Here is a 21,711-nt window from a genome sequence, read left to right on the forward strand (position 1 = left end):
AAAATCAAAAATTTCAGGAAATTGATAAAAATGTTAAAAGATAATAGATCTGTACAGGTAGAATAAATTCTTTACCTATAGCCTGTTTCTAGCGCCAAATTGTTACTACCATTATTCTAGTAGCAACAACCAAACGAACAAGATCATTGGATCTAGTTCTAAACCATAAAACAGCAAGTAGAAGATGAATTTAAATAAATAAATAACAATAGTTTCACACAACCGTAATTTACGTGGTTCGACATCGGAGTGTCTACATCCACGGGAGGGTAAAAGAGTTTTATTATGATCTTTATCTGTTACAAGGGTGATGAACCCCATTAATGATGATGATGTTCAGTGAAAGTTTCAATAACGAAGGTATAACGAAGATGTAACGAAGGTATAACAAAGATGTAACGAAGGTAAAACGAAGGTTCCGAAGGTATAACGAAGGTTCCAAAGGTAAAACGAAGTTTCCGAAGGTAAAGCGAAGGTAAAACGAAGGTAGAAGATAGAACGAAGGTATTAATACTACCCGGCTATTATTCCTCTCTTCAGAGGTATTGGGTTTCTTACTCCTCTCTCTTTCTTCCACCCTCCAATCCCCATCTCTCTTCCTTATCTTCCCCTATTTATAAGGAAAAGGGATGTTAGTTATTTACAAAAATGACATCCGCTTAGATTCTAAGCTAACTTAGAACTGATTCGGTGTGCGCCGTTGTATGCTTATATCCAGCTGCGACTTCTAATCAGCGTCCACGTGTACGATGCATGATTTGGTATATACAGGTTTGTCTCGGAAGCCAATATCCGTGTTGCGATAAACCTTTCTTAATTTGCAATCCAATAACCGGAGAAGTTGTTTTTATTTCTAAACCTAATAAATCAATTGCTCAAGATTGTGATGATCCCTCTAAAATAAGTGGGTTCGGTTATTGTCATTCAACGAACGAGTACAAGATTGTTAGAGCAAGTCTTATGGTGGAATCCATCCGTCTTCCATCTTCCACGCCACCTCATCACTTGGAACTGTGGATGGAAGCGCAAGTATAATGGTGGAATAGTAGAAACGTTATTCCTAATGGAGCTAAAAAAACATAATTAAGAATGGAGCTAAAAAAACGCAATTAAGAATGAAGCTTTTTTTTCAGCCGTTAGATTTCAACAACTCATTTTAAATCCACGGATAAAAAAAAAACGCAATTCTTAATTGCGTTTTTTTAGCTCCATTCTTAATTGTGTTTAACGCTATTTTTATTGGCGTTCAGATGGGTTCCACGAACCCTTCCACGAAATCGTGGAACCTTGCTTGGATTTTTTGTGGAAGACCCCAACTTGGAAGTCACTAGACTTGACATTCCATGGTTTTTCCACACTTGGAATAGTTTGGATTCCACCACAAGACTTGTTCTTAGAATGTACTACCAAGGCACAAGGATGTCACATGTTCTGGTTTATACTGTTGGTGGTAGCAGGTGGAGAAGCAAAGGATCCATCCATATTTCCCCATCGGATTCATCCATCGATATTACCCCAATGGATTCAGAAGCACCAGGTGTCTATGCAAACGGGGCTCTTCATAGCAGACATCGTACCACATCTATTGCATGGCTAATATTCGTGCATCTTTTTCTTTATCGCGTGATTACTATTCGCCCAATGTTTTTCTTCTTCGTGCTGATAATGATATCTACTTGAGAGAGGTTGTATTTTAGTTCGGTGCGATATTTCGTTCCTACATTTTGCCTCTTCTCGCGTTGTTCTTTTGCAAGAGGATCAATGCAAGAATTCTTCACCGGGCATAGATAGAGAAGTTGAAAGCCATGCACAAGCATTGGATGCAATGTAGGTTAATATAATTTCCTATCGACAAGAGAAGACGAACTTAATGCTGAACTTTCGGAGGTAAAAATTCAGAAAAGGAAAGCTGAAGCCACAATTTCATCAAAACGAAAAGCTATTCAATAAAAGCTTACTGAGAAAATCAAATTTAAGAATGAATCTGTTCTAGGATTAGTGCTTAGATGAATTTGTGCCTGATGATAAACTTAAACAAGTATCATTGGTAACAATATGTTAAGGTAACTTTGACCATCTTTGACATTTTAGATACCAAACATAAATGCGAAATCAAACGATTACATTGATAATAATTGGGTGTATCTTATAAAGACAATAACTATAGTCTATAGCACTACACCAAATCCAGGATTTTGTCACAGGACATATCTTTTACTGATTTCATTTGTAACACTTTTAGACCGTTGGTAAAACGTTGTTATAAATAATTGTTGCAATATGTTGCAACGCTTTTTTCTGTGACAATTATTAATTAAAGTCACATCTTATAGACGTTACAAATTAAACAATAATGACTGAACTAATTTTATGGTTGCGACATGTGACTTACTGCAACAACTAATACAACGGTTTTAATTGTTACTAAATAATTACAACAATTATGCTGTAGACACGTGTCCCTTACTGTCACATATACAACAACAGATATAAGTGTGAATAATTAGTTTGCAACGATTGGACGTAGGAGACGTGTCACATTTGGTCACGGTTATAGTAACACATATACGAGTTACTAAGTTTACCCACAATTACTTAAAGGACACGTGTCTTTGTTGTCACGATTACTGTAACGTTAGAACTGTTACTTTAAGTTGTAACAAAACAGTGATGATGACATGTGTTTCTTTTTGTAACAATTTCAAAAATAACTGTGACATTTTTAAAATAACAAATAAAAAAATATGGATAGCCCGGGTCACTATGGTGGACCTGGGCTTCCAGTTTAAAGGCCTGCAATACAATTAAATGGGCTTCCAGTAATACAATTAAAACTGACACACAGACCTGCACTTTCTTCTTTTTCATATACACTCTGATTCTCAATCTACAAATCATCCACATTATACTGTGATCCATGTATTCATTACAGAAACCCAAGTACAAAAATTTAACCGTAAATAATCTAAAGCCATCAACACTGTGAGCTGCGAACAAATAAAACCAAGCTTAACTTCTCAATAATACCATATGATGAGCTTAGACAAAGTTACCAGTTCATGTAATTCCGGCGTTTGGCATTCAATACGCAAGACCTGTCCAACAATAAAAATGAACACGTCAATGACAGAATTTCCAAGTTTCATTGATCAAGAGAGGAGTAAAGATAAAAACAGGTTAAAGAAAAAACTAAAATTGTTTATTGATTTCTCTTCATAAACTCCAAACTACAACTTAGCTATTTTTAAATCAAAACATAGACTGTAGTGGGCATTCCACTTCACATGACTACTACTTCCTATAGTGTAAGTAAACAGACTCAACATGAATACCTACAGTTCAGCACGTCCTATACAGGTTACTTAACGAGGACAATGATGATATATGACCAGCAGCGGGCTTCCATGAAGCTGCAGTCGGTAAAGGTTTATCAGGTGTACCATGTAACACTTGAGGAACTGTCGAACTGGGTGACAGGAACATGGACAAGAAGAAAAATAAGCAGTTGGGTATTTGCAGTAACAGGGGTCAAAAGGAAATTCAGATTGACAGGAGACATGAGTTGGCCGAATTATGACCCCAAAAGAAGCATACCGGGTTTTAAGTCATAATTTCCACAGGATACACCGAGGGAAAAGGAAGCAAGAAAAACACAATAAACAGTATAAAGAAGAAATGAAGTTAAAGAAGCTCAGGTTCGGCTGAAAACACCATATATTGTACTCAGGGGGAATGTTTAAACCAGGGCAGACAAGTGATCCTGTAATTGGCTTGTGCTACTGCCACATGCCTCGTGATGATGGCTTAACACCACTATACTAGGAAAAAACATGGATGCTCAAATGGCAAGTGATTCTATAGCATGGCCCCTCAGAAAAAGCCTAAGGTTTGATTCTAATTTTGTTATAATTTAGTGAGATAACTCAAAAGAATGTATACGTACCCTGCTGATATCAGTAAATTATTTAAATATATATTTTTGCCCATGCATCATCATGTTCATATCCAAATTCAGTCACTAGAAGAGATCTATCCACCTGGACAGAATAACCAAATTCACATTGCAATTATTATGACAAACCCAAACTTTCTTTGCATATACTATAATATGCAACAAACTTAGATTAAATAAAGAACAAGACAAAATTGATGCGTAAGTTACTGATAAAATTATCTAAGCAACCAGTACTCACCCGATCAGTTTCGCTAACATGGCTTGTCTGTCCATTACAGAAGGCCTCGCCACCTGAAAAACCAATTGCCCACATAAATAGTTAACAAAGACATAATAAACAAAACAAGACTGCAATAAGTAATCAGTAACATCCATACCGGCTGATGCAGAAAATGTACGGGTATTCCAACACATAGGACCTCCAACAAAATTCAACCTGGACATGAAGTTGAGATGCGCATAAAGACAACACAACCAGCTAACCTCCAGGTACAAGAGTACCACCGCCAACACAGACACACACAAGAACCAGCCAGCCAACCACTCCAACATTAACACATTCCCCTCCACCACTTCTTTCTCACCATAATCAGACCCCTACAATAAAATCAGAAAACGGAAATTACACATCCAGCAGTTCATTCATAGGACTAAAGAAAACACCACAACAAAAACCTAACTAAAAAAATTCCCAAACCTGTTTTGAATCCAAATCACATTCAGCAGTTAAATTTTGAAGCGCTTCCATATCAGTACTCTGCATAAAAACAACATTATCAAAACCAGAAAATCAAAACAAGAAAAATACATAAAACAAGTACTAAATTGAGAACCAAAGGATTTACAAATTTGAACAAATATTAAGGGCTTTTCTCAGTAGTAAGAGCTGTGTAATCTAGGGTTTGAGGAGCAATAAGATCAAAGGGAAAGTGAGATCAAGGGTGCAGTACAAAGAGAGAGGAGAGAGCAATACCAATACACTATGAATGAACTGGCAATTCAGCTGCATATCTTCCAGAATCTCGGATGCCAACGATCACTTCAGGTTTGGATTCCTTACCAGTTGATTATACTGTGGAATAACATTGACTTCGAGGAACGCCCATGAATGAGTAGTATGGAGTTTATTAATCCTACTTTTAAAAGCAAAAGTAAAGGATTAGTAGCTAAAATTAGTCTGCTTTAGGTATATATAAATTGAGTACAAATGGAGCTTACCCCGCATTCCAGTTTGAGGATCAGCGACAGGATTTGGTAGAAGCCCAGCTGCGTTGTTGGAGTTTTCACCCATACTCATCTACAACAAATGAGAAAAATAAACAAGAAGTTTAACTTACACCAACCAGGTATTATAAGATTATGCAGCTACCCATATCATAAATACTTCTAAAGAAAAAAATTGTCACGACACTCTTTTACCGATAGGACTTGCATCAGTATACTCCATGGCAAACCTGACTGTTTCATTCACGAGGTTCGTCTCCTTGACAGAACCTTCACCTTGCCCTGTATCAGTTTGCACATTGACATTTCAATAGAAAACATAAGTGTTATACAAAATAACAAACATACATAAGCAAAGCCATATTCATGCTAAGAACTACTGCATTTCACTTATAACTGTTATCTGTAATTCATTCTTACATGCTCAGAACCCAAAACATATGCAAAGCTTTTTTCTCTCCTAGTGATATAAGAAACAAACCCAAATTTTTAGACAACAGATCAAACCCCTAATTTGAAATAGCCGAATATCAACATAATAATTCTAAAACCCTAATTTGAAATAGCAGAACAAACCTAATTAAAAAGTTGGAAACGAAAAGTTAGATCAACATCACGTCTTCTTAGATCTTCCATCAGTCTCCTCATTCATCCCCCCTTTTGTCCATATTTGTCCATATTTGGAATACACAGAGCAAAAAATTCATATTTGTCCACACATGAGTGACTCACTGACAAATCTGACATCAATCAAAGACAACCTAATATTCAATTCATTAGTTTGCTATAAACTGATCAATAAAGCTAACCTGGAATGGAAACTGAGGCCATGGTTCAGATACAAAGATTAGAAGTTCAATAAAGAAGAAAGAATTATAGAGAACCCGGAGATAAACCTAGACAGTAGTTCAATTGAAATCTGCAATCCCAACGAAGCCATTTAAAATCGACTGCAATTAGACCTGAAATAGCTACTACCAAGTTAAAAAAGATCATTCAACAATAGGGAATTACGAGTTACTAATAAAAAATTAGGGAACTAGGGTTTCTCCGTAAACAAAAGACCATTCAAAATTAAGGAAGTAAACCATTCAAAATTAGGGAACTAGGGTTCCTGTGCATAATGAGCTTACCAAATTCATATATGTATTAGGGATAAAAGAATTATACCTTTATCCAAACTGTTAGATTGAAGCAGTTGATTTTGATTTCCTGTTTTGCCTCGATTGAACTTCTGAATCATTTCAAACCCTAACTATCAATTTTATTTTCAATCACCATCATCTATTCTTAGAACCCTAAATTTCCTCCTCTGATCTCACTTCTTTCTCCAATTTTAGCTCAACATATCGATTTATAATGCTCAAATCACCAAACCCAATCTCTAATTTCTTCTTGTTTATCACTAAATTGAAACTTCAATAAAATTCAAAACCCTAACTTTTCAAATTAAACTCCCCATCTCTACGTCTTCTCGAAGCCTGTTTCCTCTATCAGCATCACCTACACGAACTAATTCCTAATCTCGATTATAAGGGTGAGGAATTGGAAGAAAAAACAAAAGAAAGAGTAAAGCTTCGGTGGTGGAAGTCTGGAAGATGAGGAATCGAGGCTGTGTTCAATCGAACGAAGAGATAGTTGAGATGATATGAAATAACTATCCGTCTCTTCAATTTCCTGTGTTCAATCGAACGAAAATGAAGGTGGAGGCGTTATAAGTTAGGGTTTTTTCAGCGCGGAAGGGAAAAGGTGGAGGGTTTAGAGAGAAAGAGATGAGCGCAAGGGAAGAGAAGTGTGAGAGAAAATTTTCGTTTTTTATATAAATAATGTGGACGTTGATTAGATAGTCATACGGATTCTTGAAAATCTTTGGACGGTAATGATTTGATTTAAGACATTCATACGGATCAAACAAATGTGTTTTCTTTGTGCTTTCTCTTTGTGTTTTTGTGCTTCTCTTTGTGCTTTCGGATTGAATTTCAACTAGTCACATAGGTCATGAAGTAATTTTGACTAGTTATACAGATCATGAAGTACCTTTAGTTCATAATGGTAGACTCAGTTTAGTAGGATACCTCATCGAAATCGATAAATATGAAGCTCATTGTCGATTGAACTTCAAATATGGTATAACGACATACAAATTATGAACCAAGAAGCTCCGGTGGGTTCTGACTTCACAATTATCAGGATACATCCTCAAAATCGACAAATATGAAGTTCAGTGTTGATTCAAACTTCAAATGTGGTATAATGACATACAAACTATGAACCAAGAAGTTCCGGGATGGTTCTAACTACAAACTTAGCAGGATACATCATTGAAATCAATAAATATGAAGCACAATGTCGATTCGAACATCAAATTGGATATAATGACTTACAAACTATGAACCAAAAAGCTCTGAGAGGGTTCTGACTTCAAACTTAGCATGATACATCATCAAAATCGATAAATATGAAGCTCGATGTCGATTCGAACTTCAAATTCAGTATAATGGCAAACAATCTATGAATCATGAAGCTCCGAGAGGGTTTTGACTTCAAACTTAGCATGATACGTCATCAAAATCGCTAAATATGAAGCTCGATATCGATTGAACTTAAAATGCAGTATAATGTGATACAATCTATGAACCACGAAGCTCTAAGAGGGTTTTAACTTCAAACTTAGCATGATACATCATCAAAATCGATGAATATGAAGCTCAGTGTCGATTCGAACTTCAAATTCGGTCTAACGACTTACAAACTGAGTTCGACTTACAAACTGAATATGAATATGGACAGATTGAGTTCGATTTCAAGAGATTTCGATGATTTCAAAGAGAATAAAATGGGAAGGAGAAGAAAAAGGTATCAGGAAAATAAAAAGTGAGAGGGTGAGACTTGAGAGGCGAAGGAAAAAATAGAAAGAGATTAGGTTTGAGTAATTTTCTCTCTCTTCTAAGCTTATGTATGAAAACCTAATAGTTTTCTCGACTAACTAATCAACGAGATAAAGGGACACAATATCTTGTTTGTGTTTTCCCCACATATACCTTAGCTCGATTTTAGTGTGATAGAGATGTACTATCAGTACATATGATCCCAATTAATTGGTCCACAAATATTTGATGGTCAGCTTCTTGCAATGTGTCAAAAATAAATTTATTCGGTTCCCATGGTTTAATAATATAGGTGGTGCAGTTTATTATGTTAGACCTTGGTTTCTATTTAGTTAGTCCGGAAAAGATTAGTAGAGTTAGACCTTAGTTTCTATTTAGCTTTCTATTTAGCTATTTCCGATAAGGGCAGTCTCTTTGCAGTGAAGTTGTGCTGCAGTTTTCTGAACTTGCCTACAATCTTAGTTTAAGCCTGCAAACTGTTGTAAGGTAGTGCAGTACTCAGTTTTATGAACTGATGTACATGCTGTAGACTGTGAGATTTTAGGCTATGAAGCTTGTAGTGAGAAACTCAGTCTCAGACTTGCTGTGAGTTTTATGAACTGATGTACATGCTGTAGACTGTGAGTTTTAGACAAATTTTGCTCCCACTTCCCGCTTTCACCCATTCACAGTAAAACACAACCTCAGTAAATTGACCATAGTCCAACTCAAATATTTGATTAACAACCCCATACCACTTGGTCAATACATTTTTGGGATTTTTATCGCCTTTCTTGCTCCTAAATGTGGTGTTTGCTGTCATGCAAACACCACTGTCTTGACTAACAACTATTTCTTCATGATACTTGGGAGAGAAAACAAACCATTCACACGGTACATAACAAACTCTTTCGCATCAACGGACCTCTTACATATCGCCACAACAATGTATCCGTTTTATTTTCTTTTATCAGCTACGCAATAAAATAAAACACCACTACCATTAATAGCAAACCAACATACATTTTGCAAACACTGTCAGTATAAAGTAGACATTTTGCAAACAACTGGCATGAGAGCGCAGGAGTCGACACAAGTACTAAATGTTTCAGACCCGCTACACAGCTGGTCATATGAATATTACATTGTCCTCAATGTAATTGAGTCGTAGAAATCAAGGTGGGAAATTAAATTGCAAAAAAAAAAAACAAAAAAAATAAAAAAAAGATAGAGAAAAGGGAACAAATCTGATGGGTTGACTCCCACGAAGCGAAATGTATTGTTTCCCTGCTTTCAATAACACATAATCTCAAACAAAATGAGGTTGATACCCCAAAGTAAGCTGCCAATCATATATAGAGTCTTAAAAGTTGGGGATCAACCCAACCAATCCGGTTGCCAGTTCAACCCTATGAAATGAAGTTGTAAAATATCAGAATTTTCAAACTCAGTTTGCCAGATTACTAGAGATAGACCCGAGGTTCTCATTCTGGTGAACTGAAGTTGTGAAATATCAGAATTTACAAACTCAATTTGCCAGATTACTAGAGATTGACCCGAGGTTCTCATTCTGGTGAACTGAAGTTGTGAAATATCATAATTTACAAACTCAATTTGCCAGATTACTAAAGACTGACCCGAGATTCTCATTCCGGTGAACTGAAGTCGTGAAATATCAGAATTTACGAACTCAGTTTGCCAGATTACTAGAGATTGACCCGAGGTTCTCATTCCGGTGAACTGAAGTTGTGAAATATCAGAATTTACAAAATCAGTTTGCCAGATTACTAGAGATTGACCCGAGGTTCTCATTCCGGTGAACTGAAGTTGTGAAATACCAGAATTTACAAACTCAGTTTGCCAGATTACTCGAGATAGAGTCGTGGTTTTCATTCCGGTATACTGAAGTTGTGAAATATCAGAATTTACAAACTCAGTTTGCCAGATTACTCGAGATAGAGTCGTGGTTCTTATTCCGGTGAACTGAAGTTGTGAAATATCAGAATTTACAAACTCAGTTTGCCAGATTACTAGAGATTGACTTGAGGGTCTCATTCCGGTGAACTGAAGTTGTGAAATATCAGAATTTACAAACTCAGTTTGCCAGATTACTAGAAATTGACCTGAGGTTCTCATTCCGGTGAACTGAAGTTGTGAAATATCAGAATTTACAAACTCAGTTTGCCAAATTACTCGAGATAGAGCCGTGGTTCTCATTCCGGTTAACTGAAGTTGTGAAATGTCAGAATTTACAAACTCAGTTTGCAGATTACTATATGAAACGATAAAATTACCCTTGCCGAAATAAATGTAGCAAGTATTGTGGAGACTGTGAAAATAACCGGACCACCGTTACTTGAACAAGTGCAGCGAATTCAAGAGATCGTGAAAATGACCAAACTACCCTTATTAGAATAAATATACTATCTAAGGAATGTAAAAATGACCAAACTACCCTTATCCCAGAATCTAAGAAATGTAAAAATGACCATATTACCCTTACTAGGAATTAGTGCAATAAATATCATGGAGACAGTTAAAATGACCATACTACCCTTATCGGAAATAAGTAAAGTAAATATTATAGATTGTGAAAATGACCATATTACCCATACTAGAAATAAGTCAATAAATATCATAAAGACAGTGAAAATGACCAAACTACCCTTATCAAAAATAAGTAAAGTAAATATTATAGACTGTGAAAATGACTATTCTACCCTTACTGGAAGTAAGTAGGGCTGTCAATGGGTACCCATTACCCGGACCCGGATCCGGGAGAATAGGGTCCGGTTCCGGGTCCTAAAATTGGACCCACTAACTAATTAGGACCCGACGGGTAATTATCCGATTAGACCCGTTAATAAACGGTTCCAGATGGGTCCTACCCGGCGGGTACCCGCGGGTAACCGGGTATTTGTGTAAAGGGGTAATTTAGTAAATTTATATGGAAAATTAGGTCATATATAAACACTTTACATTTTTGTAGAAAGCAAATATAGTTCCGGCCTTCTACTCTTCTTCCTACGGCTGCAACTCGTTCTACTGAGTACAAAATCTGCAAGTGTTCAACTAATTTTACTTCTTTTCTCAAAAAAATTCACTTAACATTAGTCCAAGGCATGTCCTGCTAGCAATTACTAGCCTATTGCTGCTGCTTCCCGTTACTATAGTAGAAGAAGTGTAGAACCCTACCTCAGATTTGTAAAGGTAATTCATTATTTTCTCTCTGACCTAATAATTTCTAAGCATGTCATCTAATTCTGTTTTGTATTAAGGAGTGATATTGTTAGTTAATACTACGGGTGATGACGAGTTTCAGTATTTTGTATTCAATCTGAATTTAGGATTCTTATAGAATTTGGGGTTTTCCCAAATTTTGTTCCCAGTCTATTTCTGTCTAATCCAATAGTTTGATGATGAAATATGGTCTTGATATTGGAAAATCCATGCATTTTCTTTTTTTTTACGAGGATCCCAAGTTGATTCTGTTAGATTTGGTATTACGTCTCCTAAATTCTAATTTGATGGCGACATACACAAACAACATCGATAATTTGCCACCAAAAAACACCAGCATACACTCAAAACTTATAACAAGCAAGTATTTTTAGTCACTTCTCTTCTTGTTTACCATCCACATTCATTTCTTCTAGCTAGAGCTTCTTCTACTGTTAAGCAACCGTTCCCTAGCTAGTCATACCACTCTAAGAACTGGTAAGTTTCATCAGCAAATCACTTAGTTAAATTTTTCATTTGTATTTTGTTTGTACAATGATTCTTGATCTTATGCTTCAAATGATTTTAATTACTCTGTTTGGTAACTTTGGTTAATTTTTCTTTTTGTTTTTGAATTTCGGGAATATTCAGTGGGTGACACTAACAACGTTGAGTCTACTACTAAGACGGTGCTCGTCGATGAAATTCCATTCCCTAAAAACACTACCACTGTGACTTCTGCAAAACAATTGCCTATGTTGGGACAAGGTATGCACCATCGCTTGTAGTTCACAGTTTGTCGATTTCCTGTAAAATTTCTCAAACATCTTCTGAGAAAAAAATTGATAAGTGACAACAATTTCATTTGGGCCTAGTTTATGAAGTTTGCAAAGGTAAATGGGCTGTTTAGGCTTGCATCTAGATTTGGCACACTTTTGCTTTTTCTCATGCGTCCAATTATTTGGCACACTTCTGTTACGTAACACCACGACATTATACAGAGGGTCGTTCAAGTTTAATCATTTGCTTATGTTTGAATATTTACCTTAATGGAACTTGGTTTCTGATCTTTGAATTGTAAGTCTTCTTACTGCATTTACAAGTTTATAATGATATTGCATTCCGTCTTATCAACTGCATTCATCCCTCTTGCTTTCCAGGTAATAATTTTAGGATACATTAATCAAACTCAATTCCACAGATGGCAATTTCTTTTTGTTGTACCTGTTCTTGTTCACCAGAATTTACTAAGTTCATCTCATGTCTTATCAGAATCTCCCCAAAATTCTGTTGGACTTGTTGAGTTTTCCCAGAATGTTGTGCTCCCAAATTGCAGCTTAATTCCATAAGTAGTTTTCATTGCACATTGGATAACAGATATAGTGCTGTTTGGATTCTTCTGTAATAGGCTTGTCTTTACGTAATGTATTTCCTTAAACTTGGTAGAGAATGTGATTTAGTGATAATAACTTTGAGGTGGTTTCTGAATTGGGAAAAATTGGGAATATGATTAACTGTTTTTGTTTCTCTTGCAAGAACAATTGGGAATATGATGGTGAAATCTTTAGTGAACTGGTTGGAACTTGGAACTTCTTTTTGGTATATATAGGCATAGCCAAAGAACATGCGAAGTGCGAACTACATCCTTCTTTTTTGTATATGTACTTGTGAAGGAAACACATTTATCTTTTGGGGCTTCTACACTTTATAGAATGATATGTCTGTCAACGTTTGTGGTTACAATACGACAAATTATATTAGCCATTAGGGCTGGCGTTACTTGTAGTTATCGGCTAAAAAAATGTCCGCCAACTTTTGTATTTATCATATATAATGGCAGATTCTTACTTATAGCTAGGAAAGTAACTTTGATTTTCCTAAACTAAGGATTCTAGGCTCAAGTTTACTCTATTCTGTATGTAGGTTAATTTTTCAGTAGTCAGGAGCCATAAAATTGGGAAGTCATATAAGTTTGTTGTTTACCCGATGGGTACCCGGACCCGGTAATTACCCATGACCTTTACCGGGTCCGGTTCTGGGCAAACATATTATGGAACCGGCCCCGGAACCGTTAAGACCCGGAACCGACGCTGATATGTGGGTCCGGTTCTGGGCCATGTATTACCCGGGAGGACCCGGACCCGTTGACAGCCCTAGAAGTAAGTGCTATAAATATTATGGAGATTGTCAAAATGACCAAACTACCCTTATTGGAAACAGGTGCAATAAATATCACACAGACAGTGAAAATGACTATACTACCCTTACTAGAAATTAATGAAATAAATATTATGGATACTGTGAAAATGACCAGACTGCCCTTATAAAAAATAAGTAAAGAAAATATTACAGACTGTGAATATGATTATTTTACCTTTACTGGAAATAAGTGCAACTAATATTATGGAGACTGTCAAAATGACCAGACTATCCTTATCAGAAATAAGCAAAGTGAATATTACAAACAATGAAAATGACCATACTCCCCTTATTGGAAATAAATGCAATAAATATTATGAAGACTGTGAAAATGACCAGACTACCCTTATCGGATATGAGTAAGTAAATATTATAGTCTGCTAAAATGACCATTTTACCCTTAGGGGAAATATGTGCAATAAATGTTATGGAGACTGTCAAAATGACCAAACTACGCTTATTGAAAATAAATGCAATAAATATCACACAGACGGTGAAAATGACCCTACTATCCATACTGGAAATTAGTGAAATAAATCTTATGGAGACCGTGTAAATGACCAGACTACCCTTATTGGAAATAAGTAAAGTGAATATTATAGCCAGTAAAAATGACCATATTACCCTTACTGGAAATAAGTGCAATAAATATTAAATATTATTGAAACTGTGAAAATGACCAGATCACCCTTTTTGGTTATGAATAAAGTAAATATTACATTCTGCGACTCTGTGAAAATGACCATTTTACCCTTAGGGGAAATAAGTACAATAAATGTTATGGAGACTGTGAAAATGACCAGACTACACTTATCAGAAATAAGTTTAGTAAATATCACTGACAGTGAAAATGACCAAATTACCCTTATTAGAAATTAATGCAATAAATATCATGGTGACAAAGAAAATGACCAGACTACCCATATCGGAAATAATCTAAGTAAATATTAAAGACTGTGAAAGTGACCATTTTGCCCTTACCGGAAAATGATCATTTTACCCTTACGACCGTAAGGGTAAAATGGTCATTTTCACATCTCCGTAATATTTACCGCACTTATTTCCTATAAGCGTAATATGGTCATTTTCACAATCTGTAATATTTACTTTACTTATTTACGATAAGGATAGTCTAGTCATTTTCACGGTCTCCATAATATTTATTGCACTAATTTCTATCAAGGGTAATATGTTCATTTTCACAGTTTGTAATATTTAGTTTACTTATTTCCGATAAGGGTAGTCTGGTCATTTTCACAGTCTCCATAACATTTATTGCACTTATTTTCACTAAGGTAAAATCGTCATTTTCACATACTATAATATTTACTTTACTTATTTTTCATAAGGGAAGTTCAGTCATTTTTATAGTCTCCATGATATTTGTTGCGATAATTTCTAGTAAGGGTAATATGGTCATTTTCACAGTCTCAAATATTAACTTTACTTATTTTTAATAAGGGTAGTCTGGTCATTTTCACAGTATTGCACTAATTTCCATTAAGGGTAATATGGTCATTTTCACAGTTTGTAATATTTACTCAACTTATTTCCGATAACGATAGTCTGGTCATTTTCAAAGTCTCCATAATATTTATTGCACTAATTTCCATTAAGGGTAATATGGTTATTTTCATAGTTTGTAATATTTACTTTACTTATTTCTGATAAGGGTAGTTTGGTCATTTTCACAGTCTCCATAATATTTATTAACCTTATTTCCAGTTAGGGTAAAATGGTCATTTCCAAAGACTATAATATTTACTTGACTTATTTTTGATAAGGGAAGTTTGGTCATTTTATAGTCTCCATGACGTTTATTGATTTCTAATAAGGGTAATATGGTCATTTTTACAGTCTGTAATATTTACTTTACTTATTTCCAATAAGGGTAGTCTGGTCATTTTCACAGTCTCCATAATATTTATTGCATATGTTTCCAATAAGGGTAAAGTGGTTATTTTCATAGTATGTAATATTTACTTTACTAATTTTTGATAAGGGTAGTTTGGTAATTTTCTTTGTCTCCATGATATTTATTGCACTTATTTCCAGTAAGGGTACTATGGTCATTTTTAGTCTGTAATATTTACTTTACTTATTTTTGATAAGTGTAGTTTGGTCATTTTCATAGTCTGCATGATATTTATTACACTTATTTCCAGTAAGGGTAATATGGTCATTTTTACAATCTGTAATATGTACTTTACTTATTCTTGATAAGGGTAGTCAGGTCATTTTCATAATCTCCAGAATATATATTACACTTATTTCCAGTAAGGGTAAAATAGTCATTTTCATAGTATGTAATATTTACTTTACTTATTTCTGATAAGGGTAGTTTGGTCATTTTCATAGTCTCCATGATATTTACTGGCTTATTTCTAGTAAGGGTAATATGGTCATTTTTATAGTGTCCTTGATATTTATTGCACTTATTTCTAGTAAGGGTAATATGGTCATTATCATAGTAAGGGTAATATGGTAGTTTTCAAAATGTGTAATATTTCCTTTATTTATTTCCAATAAGGGTAGTCTGGTCATTTTCACAGTCTCCATAATATTTATTGCACTTATTTCCAGTAAGGGTAAAATGGTCATTTTCGCAGTCTGTAATATTTTCTTTACTTATTTCTTATAAGGGTTGTATGGTTGTTTTCACAGTCTGTAATAATTACTTTACGTATTTCCGATAAGGTTAGTCTGGTCATTTTCACAGTTTCCTTGATATTTATTGCACTAATTTCCGTTAAGGGTAATATGGTCATTTTCACAGTCTGTAATATTTACTTCACTTATTGCTGATAAGGGTAGTCTGGTCATTTTCACAGTCTGCATAATATTTTGTTGCACTTTTTTCCATTAAGGATAGTATCGTCATTTTAACAGTCTGTAATATTTACTTTACTTATTTCCGATAAGGGTAGTCTGGTCATTTTCACAATCTTCGGAATTTTTATTGCACTTATTACGATAAGGGTAGTCTGGTAATTTTCACCGTCTTCGGAAGAAGCAGATATGTCAAAGTCAAATTTCTATAAAGTCATGACTTGTTGACTTGGTCTTGATCCTGTTTTCTAATAAGAAAATTAAAGAAAAAAAGAAAAATGTATTTTGATTTATAGAAATGAAATATAATTGTTAGGTTGTACAAATGTGGGAAAATTAGTGACAAGTAAAATTCAAAGTGTTATAATTTTGGGGTTGTTTTAGATGTGTTGAAATATTTGGGTGGAATCATCACTTTGAATTATAATTGTGATTGTCTGTAAAATTGCAACAAATATTATTGTGACTAATAAAAGAATTTAATATTCCTAATTATTATCACGCATACAAAATTTAATTACAGTTATAACTGTTGCTGGACTTATCACAGGTGTATCTGTGACTGAAAAATAAACTGTGACAGGTTGCACTGTTACAAAATCCTGATTTTGGTGTAGTGATGGGCATCACAAACCTCAGACCAATTTCCTAAAACTTTATGAATCCTATAATAGGATACTACTCCCAAATCTAATCGGGTACCATAATAAACTTTTCTAAAAATCTGTCTCCCAAGATAACTCCACCTTCCAAATATGGTTTAACCTCCAACAAGAGTCAATTTCGTACCTCAGAGCTTCTCTAATGGTTGGTATATGTATTTCCTATGTGGCAACACAAACAAGACATCTTTATTCCAAATTTTCCTTAAGTTTAGGTGAAAAAAGTTATTCATCTCCAATGGTGTTGTTTGTGATCATTTTCTTATTAAATGTAAATTTTATGTTTAGTAATTTTAAGATTTTATTGGATTTAAAAATAATTATTTATTGTATTAGAATTAATTTTAGTTAATAAAATATCTTTTTAATTAGAAAAATATGACTAGGATAGTAGACAATGTCAAGGGGAATGTGGGAAACTAGACATTCTCCTTCATATTTTCTACCTAAAGTCGTGCATACATTGATTTATGACATCCGGGTTGGAGAATAATTTTAGAGAAAATGGATGTTCATCCTAGGTGGATTTTAAAGAATGATTAATCACCAGGGGCTGATGTGCCCCGGATATCCTCGACACCCTTATGGTATTTTTTTAATCATATCTTTTTGATTAATTCTCTCTTCATGAAATAGCAGATAAAAGAATGGAGTTTATAAATAAAACGGTTTTGGTGATTAATTCTCTATTTGTTCAATAAAAAAAGAAGTCCAAACTCCAAGCCTTACCACTTGTTGAGCAACACCTTACAACACTATGGTTTACTTTCCCCAGGAGATCATCGAGAACATACTTTCTCGATTATCAATTGAAGCCGCTTTACCAGCCAAGCAGGTATGCAAAACATGAAGAATTTTCCTCCTTAATAAGACCGACAAGGCTTTTTGCGGAAGCAAATTTTGATGAAAATAAAAACAAACTGTATTATGGTGATCAGTATGATCCTATTCGTGGCAAGATGAAGGAAAGTTACTCTTATAATAAACTTGATAAGATTCTAGGTAAATCTATTCTGGGGTCACACATACATGGCTAACATGCTTGGGTCATGCAATGCAATGGTTTGGTTTGTGTTGGAAGCTGATATCCGGAAAGTGAAGAACCATTCTTAATTTGCAATCCCATTACAGGAGAAGTTGTTTATATTCCTGGACCTGATAAATCCATAGCGGGATATTGTTTTCCGAGTAAAATAGTGGGTTTTGGTTACTGTCATACGAAGAACGAGAACAAGATCGTTAGAATGCACTACCAAGGCACAAGTATGTCACATGTTATAGTTTACTATTGGTTGTGGTGGGTGGAGAAGCTTAGGATCCATCCATATATCCCTATCTGATTCATCAATCAATATTACCGCATTGGATTCAGCAGGAGCAGGCAGGCATCTACGCAAATGGGTCTCTTCATTGGCTGTTCCATACCACTGGTAATATTACCAAGGTGCGCAAAGATTATAAGATCCTGGCCTTCGATTTCGAAGATGAGAAATTCGAGTTTATCCATTTGTCACCCTTTGAAGATTTAAGATACTTCCGTAGCCGGAAGTTGGTAGGAGGGACGAACTTATATTTGGCGGATACATCCCAGAACTTCATGGATATATTGGAATATAAGAGGGAAATTACCAACACCACTAATGCATATGATTTCAAAGAGGGTAACCAGAAAGAATCCTACCGCGACAAGAATTTGTGGCATTGCGTTAAGGAGTTCAGAGTATACTGGAATAATGTCATGTAATTAGACTCTTAGAGCCCTTAGCAGTTACAAGGAACAAGGAACTTATATTGCGTTACCCACATTGCCCGACTCTCAAAACTTCAACAATGAACAAAATTTTTGGTGGTGCTACGGATTGCTACATCATAAACGCAATTCCTCACGCAAACATCATTGTTTCCATTTTATCGGTGAAAGATGAAGAATTTCAAGATCATCAGTCTCTATCTGTCTTGTAAATGTATCTTATACATTATAACTTTTTTAATATAATAGTCAATAATATAATATTTTCGTTAAAATAATAGAATTTTCTCGGTCCCGATTCGAACCCTTAGTAGTAAAATAATAAATTCGATAAAATTATAAAATAATACATTTTAAAAATTCTTCTTCAAATTAACAGGTCCCAAATAATATATAAAATAATAATGCTACTAAAAAATAAAAAATAATTTTCATACCCATCAAATTTTATTAAAATATGATTGAATATTGGTTTGTTTTTCTTAGAAATCAAACCAAGTTGTATTTAATCCTTAATAGTTTGTTGTGCACTTAAGAGGTCTAAAGTCGCATTGTTGTATTGCAATAAGAATTGTTGTAGTGTGATTGATGCTTGCAAGAAGGATTATTCCTTTTATCCGCATTGCATTGTTAACTGGTTAGTGAGATACAGCTTTGAGATGAGAATACATCTTGGTGATTTACAATGTTGTACATGACCTATCTAGCTATATGTTAACTACTTTTAAGTTTAAGGTTTGTGAATTCATTATATATAAAAATTATTTTTTAAAATAATAATTTATTGTTTAATTAAATATTATTATATTATTGGATAACGATTATTACATGAAACTCGTCGGAAGCTTAACAACCTAAGCTCCAACAGCGTACTACTACATTAATTGAACAGGTTGCTGTGCTAACCTACCAGCGAGCCTCATGGGTAATCTAGCCAAGGGGGCCGAAGCGGATGGGAAAAGGGCCGAGATTGTGTCACAAAGGGGGCAAGCTAACTTTACCTTCCATGTTAATAAATTATTACTTTATACTATTTAATTATAAAATAATAATTTATTATATTATCTCAGCCCCCTTCCGTTTCGGCTCCTTTAGCTAGGTTACCCATGAGGTTCGCTGGTAGGTTAGCACAGCAGCCTGTTCAATTAATGTAATAATACGTTGTTGGAGCCTAGCTTGTTAGGCTTCCAACTAGTTAACGTAATACTCTTTATCTCCATAATATAATATCTCTTTTAAATAATAATTTTTATTGGTCCCAAATATATTAGTTTACGGAAGTTATACTGTATGTGCAATATGTGTAAATGACCATATTACCCTTTGTTCAATCAGAACAAAACTCTGAAACCCAAACCCTAAAACTTGATTTTCGAAGTCAATAAATAATGCGTAGGTGATCGTCTTATGGAGCAGCACCTTACAACACTATGGTTTACTTTCCCGAGGAGATTATAAAGAACATACTTGGTCGATTAACAATTGAAGCAGCTTTACCAGCCAAACAGGTATGCAAATCATGGAGAATTTTCCTACGTACTAAGACTGATAAGATAGGTTTGCTTTTCGTTGAATCATATTTGAAGGAAGAGAAAAACAAATTATATTATGGTGATCAGTATGATCCTCTTCTTGAGAAGATGAACTACAATTACTCCTCTTGTGATAGGCTTGACAAGGTGCTTGGTAAATCTATTCCAGGGTACACATACATGAATAACCTGCTTGGCTCATGCAATGGTTTGGTTTGTATCGCAAGCCGATATCCGAATTTTGAAAAACCTTTCTTAATTTGCAATCCAATCACCGGAGAAGTTGTTTATATTCCTCATCCTGATACATCTATAGCGCAAGATTGTGATCCGTCTAAAATTTGTGGCTTCGGATATTGTCATTCAACGAACGAGTACAAGATTGTTAGAATGCACCAACAAACACCAAGAATGTCACATGTTTTGGTTTATACTGTTGGTGGTGGTGCGTGGAGAAGCAAAGGATCCATCCATATTCCCCTATCTGATTCAATCACTACCCCATTGGATTCAGCAGCAGCAGGTACCTACGCAAGTGGGGCTCTTTATTGGCTGTTCCGTACCACTAATGAGGAGCGCAAAGATTATAAGATTGTGGCATTTGATTTGGAAGATGAGAAGTTCGAGTTTATCCATTTGACACACTTTGAAGAATTAAGATACATTCATAGCCCAAAGTTGCTGGGAGGAAATAACCTGTATTTGTTGGATACATCCCAGCACTGCACACAGATATGGGCATATAAGAAAACAAACTACAACGACAAGAAATCGTGGCGTTGGATAAAGGAGTTTAGAATTTACTGCAAAGATGCCATGTATTATGAGCCCTTAGCAATTACAAGGAACAAGGAACTCATACTGCGCTCCCAAGATTATCGCGGTGTGAGTCTCTATTGTTACGACCTCAGAACATTGACAATGAACAAACTTTTGGATGGTCGTGCTAGCGGCTGTAACATGGTAAACGTGATTCCTCATGCAAACAGCATTGTTTCAATATTGCCGGTCAATGATGAAGAGGTTCAAGATCGTTAGTAACGCTTCGAAAATCCTTCGGCCGTGCATGGAAATTACAGGTAAGGCGATCTTTTTCTTTTGTCTTTTCTTTTCACATACGTAGTACAGACAGTGTTTGGTTGGCTTTTTCTCTTTTATTTTTGGATGGAACAAATTGAATCATCATTTTATTAAAACAGTGCTGTGCATCAAGTTCGTAGTGCATTGCATGCTAAAAACCCTGCTGCCTTTTCTTTGTTACATGGACAAATTTCTTCTTTTACAAATCTTCTAATGGAGCAAAACTAAATTAACTAACATACTTCAGATATACTGATATTCCCTTGGCATGGCCAATAATATGAAGAGATTTCAGATTTTTACATTGACGAAGAACATGAGCGAATTCTAGGATCCATTTCCACAATTGTGTAGAGGGTTAGAAGTTAAATTGATAAGCAAAAGTGTGCAACAT

The 21,711-nt window shown here is 35.0% G+C and overlaps 1 protein-coding gene and 2 long non-coding RNA genes across 12 annotated transcripts; 1 reads left to right on the plus strand and 2 right to left on the minus strand.

Annotated features, from left to right (window-relative positions):
- Window positions 1-2,796: 2,796 nt before the first annotated feature.
- On the minus strand, window positions 2,797-4,428 carry LOC113321257. The gene is made up of 4 exons (XR_003346582.1): window positions 4,333-4,428; window positions 4,194-4,246; window positions 3,944-4,037; window positions 2,797-3,095 (listed from the first exon to the last, which is right to left on the minus strand). It is a non-coding gene; the product is annotated as an uncharacterized LOC113321257 (long non-coding RNA).
- Window positions 4,429-4,430: 2 nt separating this feature from the next.
- On the minus strand, window positions 4,431-6,422 carry LOC113321255. 10 transcript variants are annotated; one of them, XR_003346578.1, is made up of 8 exons: window positions 6,350-6,422; window positions 5,989-6,141; window positions 5,756-5,836; window positions 5,375-5,461; window positions 5,174-5,252; window positions 4,929-5,088; window positions 4,653-4,712; window positions 4,431-4,552 (listed from the first exon to the last, which is right to left on the minus strand). It is a non-coding gene; the product is annotated as an uncharacterized LOC113321255 (long non-coding RNA). The 10 variants fall into 10 exon arrangements; XR_003346581.1 differs by having other exon boundaries at window positions 6,076-6,141; window positions 6,350-6,416; XR_003346579.1 differs by having other exon boundaries at window positions 5,756-5,940; window positions 6,076-6,141; window positions 6,350-6,416.
- Window positions 6,423-20,135: 13,713 nt separating this feature from the next.
- LOC113323946 (F-box protein At5g49610-like) lies at window positions 20,136-21,275 on the plus strand. The gene has a single exon (XM_026572291.1). It carries the CDS (start codon window positions 20,136-20,138, stop codon window positions 21,273-21,275), a length of 1,140 nt encoding a protein of 379 aa, XP_026428076.1.
- Window positions 21,276-21,711: the final 436 nt, after the last annotated feature.

This window comes from Papaver somniferum, chromosome 11, assembly GCF_003573695.1.
Source record: "Papaver somniferum cultivar HN1 chromosome 11, ASM357369v1, whole genome shotgun sequence".
Taxonomy (NCBI): domain Eukaryota; kingdom Viridiplantae; phylum Streptophyta; class Magnoliopsida; order Ranunculales; family Papaveraceae; genus Papaver; species Papaver somniferum.